The sequence below is a fragment of the Podarcis bocagei genome (genome assembly GCF_964188305.1).
Source record: "Podarcis bocagei genome assembly, chromosome: 9".
Lineage (NCBI taxonomy): Eukaryota > Metazoa > Chordata > Lepidosauria > Squamata > Lacertidae > Podarcis > Podarcis bocagei.
Window position 1 is genome coordinate 11,750,788 of NC_138134.1, and position 14,079 is coordinate 11,764,866.

Consider the following 14,079-nt stretch of genomic DNA (forward strand, 5'->3'; position numbering starts at 1 on the left):
AAGACGCCTGCTTCTTGGGAGAAAAACAATGACAAACCTAGACAGCATCTTAAAAAGCAGAGACATCACTTTGCCAACAAAGGTCCGCATAGTTAAAGCTATGGTTTTCCCAGTAGTGATGTATGGAAGTGAGAGCTGAACCATAAAGAAGGCTGATCGCAGAAGAATTAATGCTTTTGAATTATGGTGCTGGGGGAGACTCTTGAGAGTCCCATGGACTGCAAGAAGATCAAACCTATCCATTCTGAAGGAAATCAGCCCTGAGTGCTTACTGGAAGGACGGATCCTGAAGCTGAGACTCCAATACTTTGGCCACCTCATGAGAAGAGAAGACTCCCTGGAAAAGACCCCGATGTTGGGAAAGATGGAGGGCACAAGGAGAAGGGGACGACAGAGGACAAGATGGTTGGATAGTGTTCTCGAAACTACCAGCATGAGTTTGACTAAACTGCGAGAGGCAGTGGAAGACAGGAGTGCCTGGCGTGCTCTGGTCCATGGGGTCACGAAGAGTCGGACACGACTAAACGACTAAACAACAACAAGTACCATGAAGCCTAAGGAATACTGCAATTTTACCAGCCATTCAAATTCTTTCAATGTGGAAATGTGCTGGTATTATCAAATACAACAGATTTGCCCTGCTGAAGAAATCTGAAGACCATCTATGAGTTCTTCAGAGAGCACACAGGCATATTTAAACTATAGATGAAGAATGTGCATAACAGCTGTGATACAAATGAATAGGCAGCCTGTAACTATAAAACTTCAAACCATAAGGAACACATTTTCTACCACAGAATTCTCACAGTAAAATCCAACTGGTACCTGCCATTACACTTCTGATCTTCCATTTTAACATTAAACGCTCTTTGCTTTTGCTTATTTCAAGTACTTGGGAGAAGAACGAATCCATTTTGAGCTATTTTCCCATCTGCCAAGCCACTATTTTCAAATTTTAATTTACAGATTATGCAAGGAAGTGCAACCTCTATGTCAGGTAAATTCTGTGTCAGGAAGCTGAGTAATTTACTATTTCATAGAGATAGGGATCAGTTTTGACATGAAAGCCATCGATAGAAAATAAGAATTGAAAGCTAGGGTGTCATTCACAGTAATTCTTTGGAAGAGAGAATTGGTTTATCTTCTCTTGTCACTGTGATCTTGGTCTTACTTCTTACATAGACTTGACTAAAGAGTGATGTTATTGGAAGATTGAATGCATTAGTACAGACAACACTCAAGAAGCAAACAATATCCCTGTGACAAAGTTATCACAAATACTGTCTTCTGAATGAACACCTATCTACCCATTACTCAGTGTCATTCAGAATAATTGTAGCATTCCAAAACTCAGGCAGTTCAGCTAGCTGCGACTGGCCTCATATTCAGGAGTACAATACGTTTTGAGTCTGCATTTTAATCTAGAATTCCAGTTCACTTTTCCCCCTCCCCACTTAGAAATTCTCAGAATGTCCCTAACAAAAATTCCAACTTTGAGCCATTATGTCCTCCTCGCCAATTTAACATCCAGGATCTCTAAATAATGGAGATTGATTGGTCTCTTATTAACAGAACACTCAAATTTAATTTCATTTCAGTCATGAGCAGAAAATTACGTTAAATATTTCCTTTTAAATCTAGCCAGGGGTCCTCAAATTCTGGCAGTCCCAGGCAGCCAAATATAATTTTCTACTATCTAGATGCGATGTCCTCTCACACTATATTACAGCAATTTTATATGGATTTTCAAAACAAATATAAATTTATCCAGGGTGAAGTTAGGGTTAAACACGGGATTTATCTGTGTTAGGCAGCATGTGAAATTATCTTTTTTTTAAACTTTTGATTTGGATGATCTGCACTAGGAGATAAGAGAAGCAAGACCATAATGGTTTTCCTGATCCTCTCAGCAGTATTCATTACAACTATGATATCCTTCTGGGTAGACTTGAAGGAATGGGAATTGGGGGCACAGTATTAAACTGGTTGCTAATTCATGAGATATAGGGTCACAATTATAGTGCCAGGGGACTGCTGTACTTCACAAGCATTGTCTTAGTAATCTTTACAGCAATAACACCAGGCATAGGCAAACTTGGCCCTCCAGATGTTTTGGGACTACAACTCCCATCATCCCTAGCTAACAGGACGAGTGGTCAGGGATGATGGGAGTTGTAGTCCCAAAACATCTGAAGGGCAGAGTTTGCCTGTGCCTGAATAACACAGCCCAGTAAATATAGCGAAAGATACATGAAAACTTTAGAGTAAGTGTGAAATAGATTATTTTTGAAGCAGGTGAAGCCACACACACAAAATACACTAAAAGTTGTAATGTCCAGCCCAGAGCCAAGTGTTTCTTTCCCAACCCCAGTTATCATATTGGCCTTATTATAGAGAATAACCACCACTCCAGGCATACCAGTTCATCTTCAAAAGCCACATGTGTTTAGCAGAGGCCTCAGAGCCAGTGAAGGAGTGGTGCCTGACTCAAACTCCTAGGAGCCAACTCCTAGGGGCCAAGGTCCTTTCGACTTTTACTTAGCAATTATTAAGGACCCTGGTCACCACACATACTATATTTTACAATTACTTTAAGGTTTTGCCTTATTTTTAAGTTTTGTTATTCAATTGGTGCAGAGGGAAAGCTTATGCTGAAACCGTGAGACAGAGGGAAGTTTTTAATGTGTGATGTCTTACTGTATTTTAATTTATTGGAAGCTGCCAGAGTAGCTGGGGTGGCATGTAAATAACAACAACCTACGACTACTACTATCATCATCATCATCATCATCATCATCATCATCAGGGCCTTCCTGATTTGTACACAGTCTATTATCTGCTATGCCACACTGGCTGAAAGTATTTCATCCTACAGATAATCCCTGTCTTTTATAAGCAGTAAAAGTAAAGGTAAAGGGACCCCTGACCATTAGGTCCAGTCGTGACCGACTCTGGGGTTGCGGTGCTCATCTCGCTTTATTGGCCGAGGGAGTCGGCGTACAGCTTCCGGGTCATGTGGCCAGCATGACTAAGCTGCTTCTGGTGAACCAGAGCAGCGCACGGAAACGCCGTTTACCTTCCTGCCAGAGTGGTACCTATTTATCTACTTGCACTTTGACATGCTTTCGAACTGCTAGGTTGGCAGAAGCAGGGACCGAGCAACGGGAGCTCACCCTGTCGCGGGGATTCAAACCGCCGAACTTCTGATCGGCAAGTCCTAGGCTCTGTGGTTTAACCCACAACGCTGTGTAACATTGCAATAGAGGAAGAGTGAATACAGACCTATCAGATTGTCAACACTATATATCAGCAAAGAACACAAGCAGCCCCCCCCCCCAGTTTCTACTTACTTTGTTTGAAAGCATGGTAGACATTCAGCAACGTCAAATGATCTCCATCTATGTGGGCGAACCTCATCTTGGCCTCATCCGCCGCTTTCTTGGCTTCCGTGGGGCGCACAAAACACTGTGGGACTAAACAAGGTTGGTATGGGCCCAACACAAACGCCCATATCGATGAGTCACGCATTCACAGATAGAGGAACAAGGCCTAGCTAGGTCAGTTCACAGAGCATAGGGCAGGGCAGGATGGCCTCCAACTGCATCTTGGACTGTCTACTACCTTGATTTGGTACATCAACACCTAACCACATCTGCAAGACAAGAGGGTTTCAAAGCTACAGAATGCCTGATTATTTTGACTAGAAGTAGGCATAAAAAAAAAAAATCCTGAAGGCCATCAAAGCTCCAGTTACGTAATGGAAAGATCGTGTGACCCCGGTACAAAACCAAGTGCTGATAGCTCTGCCTTGCGGTGGAGACAGTGAATTAGATCCAGTGTCCCTCCCTCAAATGGAAGAGATGCTTCTACTTGTGGAAGGGACTGATACCAGATGGAGGAAGGGGGATAGGGTTTTCACCGATTCTCCCTTCTCTCTGCAACCGCCTTCAGTTCCCACATATTCCAGGGACCTCCACCCTTTTTCTGGGGTCACAGAGGACTGCAGGGAGAAGGAAGAATATGAGAAAACTGCTTCTCACCCTTCTAGCAGGAATGTCCCATGGGAACTCTGGATCCAACCCAATGAATGTTTAAATAAGTAGCCTATGGCCAATGACCAAGATACACAGCAACCCTTGTAAAACGTTATGCCAACACCTAATCTACTCATAAGAGAAAATTAAGATGTATTATGCCTCTGTCACCAACAGCAGGCATTGCTATCAGCACTGGCAGACAGAAACATATGTGAATAAGCATATTTAGATATAAACGTGTATACGCGTGTATAGCAGTCCAGGGCTCTGAAGTTTGCGGCAGTGGTGGAAGGTAGACTGCTCAGCGGCTTTTTCAGACCTTAACAAGCAAATCTGAATTTAGTGCACTGTGACTCTACTAGTACTCTTTACACATTGAACTCTTTAAACAATGCATTTTTTCTGATTTAATTTAAAATGACAAAATGAAGTGTAATTAATAACCACAAGTAGTGATTTTACTATTTATAGTAGGTAAACACTCCATAAAGCAGCTCATTTGATGCTAGCACAAGCTTCTCTGACTTATAGAAATTATGTATACGTCTTTCATACATGATTCTAAGTCTTTCCCCTAGAAATTTTGTGCAAATATCATCTTAAAACCTACACACATGTTTAACTAAAACCAAATATAATGGATGATGAAAGAACAAGAATGAATGTCTACCTGCCATCTAAACTTCATGGTATTTTTGCTTTGGTCACAACTAAAGCTTGTAAAGACTCCTATCACAATTTTTTAAAATAAGTAATACACACAACTTTTAAATTGGTCTATCAGCCTCCTAACTGCGCAGACACACTGGGAAAAGATTGATAGCAATACGGAAATTGAATATTCTGCACAACTACAATATGCCAACCGAAGTACTGCAGGAGCCACACTGTTTACAGTGCGTAATTTAAAAAAACTATGAACCAAAGTCTATTCTACAAAATAGAGTACTCCAAAGACAGAAAATTATTTGAATTATTTGGCTCTAAGGCTAATAAAAAGCATTATGGCAAAAAGCCATTAATTCACTGATGTAATAACTAGTATTTACAAATAAAAATTAGTTGTATTCTTACTGTAAGTTGTAGAATGAAAAGCTGTACTTTTTATCATCTGCTTAAAGGCATCTTATTATGGCTTTAGTTTAAAGAATCAAAATTACTTCAGTTTGGGTAGCTTTGGTAAGCTTTACTATTTCCTATTTCATTTTATCTAACACTTGTGTCCATTTAATTGTTTGCACACATCTATACCCACACACCTGGAACTGAGGGTGACTTACTTCTGAGTAGACTGGTATAGTCCTGTACTCTAAATCCAGGGTGTCATGTCTCCCTTCACATTTTGCTCACTGTAATTATTGTTTATTGATTCTGTTGGCGACACTTTAGAAAGCAACATGATTTTAGAATACTGCACCTTAACGGCATCCAAGAAAATAGCTATCCCTCAGAATAAGAATTTTTTTTTTAAGATTGTGTGCTAGTAATAAAATACTGTAACAAATAATGAGTGCACCCATTCTTAATTTTAAAAGCATGAAGGTATGAATATTTTGTTAAATATTTGTAGAGGGCAAGGTTAAAGTAAAATGTCTTCCTTCAAAATATTGACATATGCAGTTAAAGAAATTAATACTATGCAGTTGGAAGCAAGAGCTCGCATCAAGTCTTTGCTTGGTTTGATGGAAATTCATGGCATAAAAAGGTAGGCATCCACCTACCACCACCTCCGCAGATAAAACAACAATTTACATAAAACAATTAGATTCTGCCCTGCCCAGCTGCTCTGAGTCTGAACTGTCAAAATTCTGCAATAAACATTGTAGCTTGCTTTTCGAAAAATATTGTTAATACGCTGCAATAATAAAGTGATGGGTTGTCTTACTCAAAACCTTTATCTTACTTGCCATCTTGTTGACATCTTGTTGAATGTACAATACGATGAGAAGTTACTATGGGAAAGGTTTCAGCACATACAAAATATGCATTTCTTGCCTTACCTGCACAGATTCTGAGCAGGTTATTTTTAAAGGTTTAGGCTGGTACCCAAAGAAAATACTAGTTCCACATGTCAAACAGGGCTCCGGGCTTGAGCTTTTCAGACAGCAGCATCCCTGTGCAAACCACTTTTGAAACAGAAGTCAGCTTTCAAAAGCAGCATGCGATATGGCTGGGGATGCTTCTCAAAGTTTTAAAAATCCCACTAAGCAGGGCCAAGTCCTCAGATCCATCCAGGCAGCTCTTTGGATTCCAGCCCTAATGAAAACTTGTCCACTGTAACAAAAGACTGCTGCTCAGACAAGGCCACACTACAATTTCTGCATCGGCCACCCTTTAAAAAACTGTGACGGATTAATGCTAAGAAAATGTTTTCTCCGCCTAGCATTCCCTTTTATCAATGAAAACCTGAGACGTTTATGCTAGGATTCTTCTACAGAAAAACTGGTACATACTAGCTATGTAAGTGGTGACCACAAGTTAAAGGGCTGAAAATAAAGTGGATTATTATGACTATCAATCACTTGGTAACAAAAAAAATGGGCATAAGTTAAAAATTTAAGAGACAGAAATGAACTCCTATGATCTGGAATCCTTAGTAGGTATATTTTTTTTGCTGCCATGAGAGAAGTTAGACCATTTCACACACAATGACTTCTTTAGCTTCAGTGTTGATTTCATTTATAAACTTTACTCCATTATGTATCACACTATACAATAACTTGGAAAGGCACAGTTCAAACTTTTTAGAAGTTATAAGTCCTGTTGCAGGAACAATAATACAAGCTTCCCCTAACTGGAGATCTGTGTTTTGATTGGCATCTCTGTCCCTGCTATTACCTGACAGCATGGCAGTAATAGATAGAATCTCATTAGAACAGTTGTAGTCGCAACTTGCTATAACCATTTTAGCCAGCTGTGGATCGAGAGGAAATTCTGCCATCATGGATCCCAGTTCAGTCAAGTCTCCATCGTCATTTAAAGCAGCTAGGTAATTCAAAAGCTCAAGTGCTCTCATCAAGGTCTCTGGAGCTGCAAAAAAACCAACATACTCTTATAAATTAATCTGCCTTTAGGAAGCAAAAATGTAAGTACACTTTTATAAGCAATCTCATTTTCCATTCTGTTGCTGACAAAATCCAGAATACAATCTACCAGAATAATAAAATCAAATAAAAAATCAAATAAATAAAATCAAATAAAACTCAAATTTGCTTTAGGGTTGTGTTCAACAAGAATCACATCTGTTTTCAGATTAGCCATTTTGGGACCGACTACAGGTATGCTGTTCTGCAGACTCTCTTCTAGCCATTTCATACATCTGTAAGTAGGGATATTGATGAAACTGTATTTGGCATAAAATACTTGTCAAAACCTATGGCAAGTTCTTATCTTTTGATAATATTTTTTTTGCAAGCCTTCTTCAGTCATTACTCACATGGGGAGGGATACATCAGAACATAAAACTACTCAACAGGAACACAGGAAGTTGCCTTTTACTGAGTTAGACCATTAATCCATCTAGCTCAAGAATGTATGCAATGACTGGCAGTGGAGTGGCTCTCCACGATTTCAGATTGGAGACCTTTCCAACCATACCTGGAGATACCCAGGGATTGAACCTAATGCCTTATGCAGGAAAGTAGATCTTCTACTACTGAGATGTGGCCCTTCCCTAAACACTTTAAAAGCCAAATTGGGACTGAAACCGGGGAGAGAAGGGTGGGGGTTTAGAAGTCCAAAGGCGGCCTGATTCTCATTTTGCAGTGTAAAAACTATATGTTTTTTATTATTATAAGAATGGGGAATCCGTGGATGGGAATTAAGGACAACCTTAGGAAAGGTATCTTTTTTCTTGTTTTTATATTTCTTGTTTTTTCTTTCATATACGATTAAGGTATATATTTTAAAAATTGTTGAATAAACTAAACTAAGGATAGGGATAATAATGATAAGGCATAAATTTACTACAGAATCATATTAACAAACCATGGTTAAGCAAATTAACAATTCATGACTAGGACATTAAGGACGAAAACTTGTTTGAACAAACAACTGGAGTTGGAATACAATAAGGGGAGGCGTGGGGAAGTCATGAAAAGAAGTTATTGAAAATGAGATCTAAAAGGTGGAATCTTTTTTGTCGTTTTTTGTGTTTTCTTTTGTTTTTCTGTTTTGTTTTTTGTAACCTTTTGAAACTTTAATAAAGATTATTTAAAAATAAATAAATAAAAGCCAAATTGTTACAATACCTTGTAACACAGGATCAACACTACATTCCAAAACGAGTAGTGGCCCAAACAAATTATGGTGACCGTTGCCTCATGCTAGATCATGGGTTGGCAAACTAAGGCCCGGGGGCCGGATCCAGCCCAATCACCTTCTAAATCCGGCTCGCGGACGGTCCAGGAATCAGCGTGTTTTTACATGAGTAGAATGTGTCCTTTTATTTAAAATGCATCTCTGGGTTATTTGTGGGGCATAGGAATTCTTTTTTCTTCTTCTTTCCAAAATATAGTCCGGCTCCCACCACATGATCTGAGGGACGAGGGACCGGCCCCCTGCTTAAAAAGTCTGCTGACCCCTGTGCTAGATAGTCTGCTGTTCATCATCATAACACCTGTCTTGCATTTTATGTGCCATACATTCACAAGTTCAGCAGGAAGCTAGCAAAGGCATCGCGGCTTTCATTTTTTAAGCATGACATAAGAATACTGATTAGTGACTACTGGACTCCTTTCTCATCTTTCTGTTTAGGCTGATAATGTGGTACATTCTCTTCAGGGAACAAATTTATTTCAGGCTACGGCAAAGTTCCTGACAAAACAATGATCTAGATATTGCTTATTATATTACTGCATGTTGAAGTTTTTACAAAAAACATACCTGGTGGGTCCATAAAATCAAAATGAACCAAATCATCTATGCCTAGTTTCTTCAGCTGTAATACCACAGAACCCAAGTTGGACCTTAGAATTTCAGGATAGGTGTTGTCCTGGAAAACAAATATTTTATTAATTTTGGTTTCACTTTAGTATCGTATCTGTAATTTTTCCCATTATCCAAAAGCATGAAAAAATCACCCACCCACTGTTGTGTGGGGCTGCAATGGCGCAAAAACGGATCCACGTGGATTCTCAGGATTTTTGCATTGGGCTACCCCAAACTCACCGTCAAATCACATGTCTGTGGCCACAGCATGAACCACAAAAATCATACATCCACTGTTTTGTTCAGAATATTTTTTTTCTTGTTTTCCTCTTCTAAAAACTAGATGCGTCTTATGGAGTGAAAAATATGGTAGATCTTTAAAAAAGGAATTTACGCACCTGCATCTCGGTTTTGTAAGCCTTCTCCGTATACAGTCGGAAGCACTTGCCTGGCCTAGTACGACCAGCACGACCAGCTCTTTGCTGAGCAGAAGCTTTACTTATTGCAGTCACCAAGAGAGACTCAACTCTTATACGAGGATTGTATACCTATTTGATGGAAGAGTTAAGTACAGAAAACTAGTATGAGTACTGCACATTTCAAAGTTCAAGTATGAAATATGTAAGAAGAAATCCATTCCAATAGGTGGCTTGTTAAACAAGGAACAAAACTAAGCCATATCTACTACCTATATCTATTTTGTTCACTTTCGAAGTAGAATCTATTAAGCAGGTTGGTGTCACAACTGGTTTTTAAACCAAGAGAGAATGGCTTTTCACATGCTGCACGAGTTTTTGTAACTAAGTGTAACTCAGTCCTCACTGACTCAGAGAATCTCAGAGCTGGAAGGGACCCTGCGAATCATTTAGTCTAACTCCCTGCAACACAAGAATATGCAACTATCTCATACAGGACTCAAACCTGCAATCCCAGCGTTATCAGCACCATGTGCTATCAGAAATATTCTTCCAGAAACTGAGGAGTGCTACAACATGAACTCTTATAGCGCTGGCCTACTTGTCGCACAGCACTTCTACCTACTTTTTCTTCCACTTACGGATCCACACATTTAATCCCGTTAACCATAAAAAGTAGAAAAGAAGACCAAAGACAGGTCAATTCTAAGTAATTTCATCTTAAGTTCCGGGGAAATAATCTAGCACGTATGAAAGAATCCATGTTTACCTTTTGCTTGGCAAATCCAGGATCAATGACAAACACAACACCATCTATTGTCAATGATGTCTCGGCAATATTAGTTGACACAACTACCTGTTGAACGATAAAATAGAAATCTCTTCTGTGAATGATACAAATAGGGCAAAAATGTTGTATAGTGATGTCAGGTGCTGCCACACTTTGAAGCCTTTTTGTCGGGATTTCAAGCACGGGCTGCATGAAAGCCCATTGTAATCAGCTCTGCAAAGGACTTTCCACCCACACTGTTCATTGTAACCTCCTTCAAACCTCAGAGGTTTAAACAAGCCCTGCAAAAAGGAGCTGGGAGTGTGTACCTTAGTAGAGCTCTAGGGTGAGGAGAGGTTATTCTCAACTTCAACCTCCCCTCTTCCGCTCTTGCCTGAATCATCCTCCTTTCCTCCCCCTTCCTCTGCCATTGCTACATCTCTGATGTCATGTATTACATCAGTTATAGAGTGTGTGTGGCTTCCCCAGAATGGCCTGGTAGCCTGAATGGGAAAGCCAATGCAAATAGGTTTCTGCTTGCAAACGAGAATAGCTTTCCCTGTTATTCTGTTGCCACCTGCAATATAAGCACTGCCACATTATGAACCCAGCTGCATCATTCAACATGGGTGAGGTCTCCAAACACAAGCAAGCATACCTTACTTTCAGGGAGACCTTCCCTTTAACCCACTGCTGAACAACAATCTGGGGCATGCTAACATGAGCAGAATTATTGTTGTGACCACTCTGTCAGTTGTTATCCCAAGCCCCACACTCTTTCTAACAGCTGAAGCTGGGAGGACAAAGCAGAGCCTTGAAAGAATGCAGCTCAGAGATAAGAACATTTCATCTCTTTATTCTAGATAACAGGTCTTCAAATGGTGCAGCTGGACTTGTGGGCACACCCTGATCCAAGGTGGGTCACAACAGGAGCACTACCCCCATGCAAATATATGGTCAACAATTAGGAATTGGGTCCCCCGACGCATGTTTGGGTTAAAAGCAAGTCCCAGAACGGAAAAGGTTGAAGAAACCCGTATTAGATCACCATACCACGTGATTACTCATTTTTTAAAAATGTTGGGTTTCTGGCTTCTGGCTACTTTGAACTTAAAACCTCATTATAACACTCATTATAACACTCACAGCTATAAGTCTGCCAAATCACACCCAAGGCTGCTTTGGCCCCACAGGATGCCTTGAAACATCAGTTTGAGAAATAACACAACAATCCAATTCTCAAACTGCATATTCCCATATCAATGGCAACTCCCTAAGCTTCTCCTTTCCCCACCCCTCTATTGAAGCTATTTCTAAAATTCTGTTTCACTGAAATCTTTTAAATCATGCATTTAAAGTTAATGCATTAATGATTACAAATAAAATTCATTGATTTCCTTATTTTTAAAATTAAACAACATGATTCACTCCTGTTTACAGGACAAAGCTAAACGCTCTGATTGCCACGTGAAAGAAAAGAACACTGCGGGAATCACAAATGATGAACTTAAACATCACAGCACCCTAAAATCAGCTGGAAAGACACAAAGGGTGAGAGATGAGAAAGGAAACTGGACCACATTTCCCAAATATTAGATGTTTTAGCATGTGAAGCTCAAAGCTAAGTTCTTTTGCGATGCACAGTAACCAGATTATGGCAATATATGCCAAGCTATAAAATGTTTACAGTGTAATTCTATACATGTCTACTCAGAAATAAGTTCCACTGATTTCAATGTGACTAACTCTCACCTAAACAGGTATAGGATAATAGTGTTCATAACTTTACCTTTCGTCCTATTGCACCATTTGTTTTTTTGGGAGGGGGAGGCTCAAAAATCCTCTGTTGCTGCTGCGGCGGAAGTGTAGAATATAATGGAATGATTTTAATGTCACCAACTTCAGGGCCCAGATCATCAATTTCACGCTTTATCCTCTTACAGGCTTCATCTATTTCCTACACAAACAAGAGTCCATGAAAACTTTAAACTTTTTTCCAGCTTAATGGCTATGAAAGCTTTTTTAAAAAAAGAAGACGACTTGCTACAAAACAAGTTATTTTTAAACTAATTTGGACATTTGTTGAATTTTCAATGGGACTTCCACAGCAGTCCAAGATGCCTCATAGTCTTTATTCCAATGAGCATAACAGCCTTATTTGCATTCAACACCCTTTTTCTTTTAGTCGTATTTCCTAATTAATTCTCTACAAATTGTACTAAAATTGAAATCTCTCACCCAGGAATATTAAACTGCACTCATGACCTTTTCAATTTTCAGAATCTAAAAGAAATTGATGTGCAAGATATTTTAAATAAGCCAATTAAGCTTTAATGTCACGTATCACTAATGCAATTATATGGAAGATTTGCTTCATTGTATCTAATGAGAACAAACACCTTTACAGTATAAACATAGATGCTTAAGAAGCAGCCTCCTCTCAGTCCAAGTTAACATGGTTTATGAAAGACCTCAGAACTCTTACTAAAAATTGTTTTGTATCTTCCCATGGAGAAGGCTACACTGTTATTGAACTTCAAGGTATTTATCAACAAGCTAAGATATTACTAAAGTTCTGAGCAAGTCTCACCCATTAACCTATCCTATAGTGGGAAATACAGAAAAACATGAATTGTCACATTATTACCACATTATTTAATACTAAAACGGATGAAAAAGATGAATGAGGAGCAGTAGTTTGTCTTAAACAAAACTAAAAGGCAAGATATAGTGAAGCATGAACCATGCACTTTATACAGAGAGCTGCTACAGAAATTATGGTTCTACCACTTATTTTCCAATCAAGACTTCAATAAAGATGTAGTTGTCTTTTGTTTCGTGGTCTATTCAACAATCTAGAATCACACCACCTACTGATCACTTTATACTTCAATAGAACTTGCTACAAAAAAGCCCCAAAAATATTAAGAGGGGGACTGGAATGGCACGAATACCTTTTTGAAATCAGAAACCTTTTTTTAGTTTCTTAGTGCTTTCTTGCAAAAATGATTTCAATGTAAAAAGAAATACCTCTATCACTCTGGGTTAGGATGCCCCCTACTGGTCTACTAAACTAGAAACAAAAAATATACTTACTGTATAAAGCTATTATTTAGGTATTTTGAGCTGCTGAAATGTTTAAAAAGTTCAGGCAACTTTCTAGTTACGTCACAAAAATAGTTTCAAAACAGGTGAAGCCAAAACCCAATAAACTTATGATATATATCCAGTAACATGCAAAGTTTGTTAGCCACATAGTAATTTGCTACATAACAGAAACAATAAGCCATGCATTCTAATATCCCCTGCTTCACAGTGGGTATATTATGTGTTCTAATCACAGTGCATGCATACTGTGACCACATTAGTTCAAATGTATCAGACAATGTGGTTAAGATTATTTGGTGGAACCCAAGACTCTAAAAGCGCTCACTCAACACAAAAGATGAATTCAAAATGGGCAGGGAGGTAGTTTCATGGTTAATGACCAGATGATCTTATAGTAAGTTCAGTTCTCCAAATATGTGCTAGAATCAGAGCAGGATTCTACAGTTTGCTTTTTTGGATAGCCATAGAATCTGCTAGGAAACAAAAATAAGAGGTCACAGCAAGCCCCCTCAATTACTGACAGGGTTGGGTCCTGCCATTGCTGCTACAGAAAAGAGCAAAGGCACTATTGGAATAGCAAGTGCTACTATGAACAAGCATCTTTCTTCCACAGCACAGAGTGGAAAACAGGGCCACCAAAGCTACGACATAGGACTCTCTGCACTTCCAAGAAAGGTTGCTAAGCAACAGTGACAGACTCTTTAAGATATTTGCTTCTTCTGGGCACACCAATGAGCTGAAGTGTTGGCTCCCCAAGGAGAATGGAAGGAAAGTATTTTGCTCAGCAGCCTTTTCTTCCTGTGAGACACTTTGAGGAGCG

General features: G+C 39.2%; 1 protein-coding gene and 2 long non-coding RNA genes across 3 annotated transcripts in view; 2 read left to right on the plus strand and 1 right to left on the minus strand.

Moving 5' to 3' along the window:
• The window catches only part of LOC308594654, a 515,175-nt gene that overhangs the window by 384,083 nt on the left and 117,013 nt on the right, over positions 1-14,079 (plus strand). The window lies entirely within an intron of this gene.
• Positions 1-14,079, plus strand: part of LOC308594684 — a 186,878-nt gene that overhangs the window by 65,955 nt on the left and 106,844 nt on the right. The window lies entirely within an intron of this gene.
• The window catches only part of DHX15 (DEAH-box helicase 15), a 45,293-nt gene that overhangs the window by 6,951 nt on the left and 24,263 nt on the right, over positions 1-14,079 (minus strand). Inside the window, exons 6-11 of the mRNA XM_081207691.1 lie at positions 11,941-12,108; positions 10,152-10,238; positions 9,365-9,514; positions 8,922-9,030; positions 6,876-7,067; positions 3,351-3,473 (exon numbers count right to left, since the gene is read on the minus strand). Of these exons, the coding sequence (XP_081063817.1) occupies positions 3,351-3,473; positions 6,876-7,067; positions 8,922-9,030; positions 9,365-9,514; positions 10,152-10,238; positions 11,941-12,108 (829 nt within the window). The remainder of the gene's footprint in view (positions 1-3,350; positions 3,474-6,875; positions 7,068-8,921; positions 9,031-9,364; positions 9,515-10,151; positions 10,239-11,940; positions 12,109-14,079) is intronic.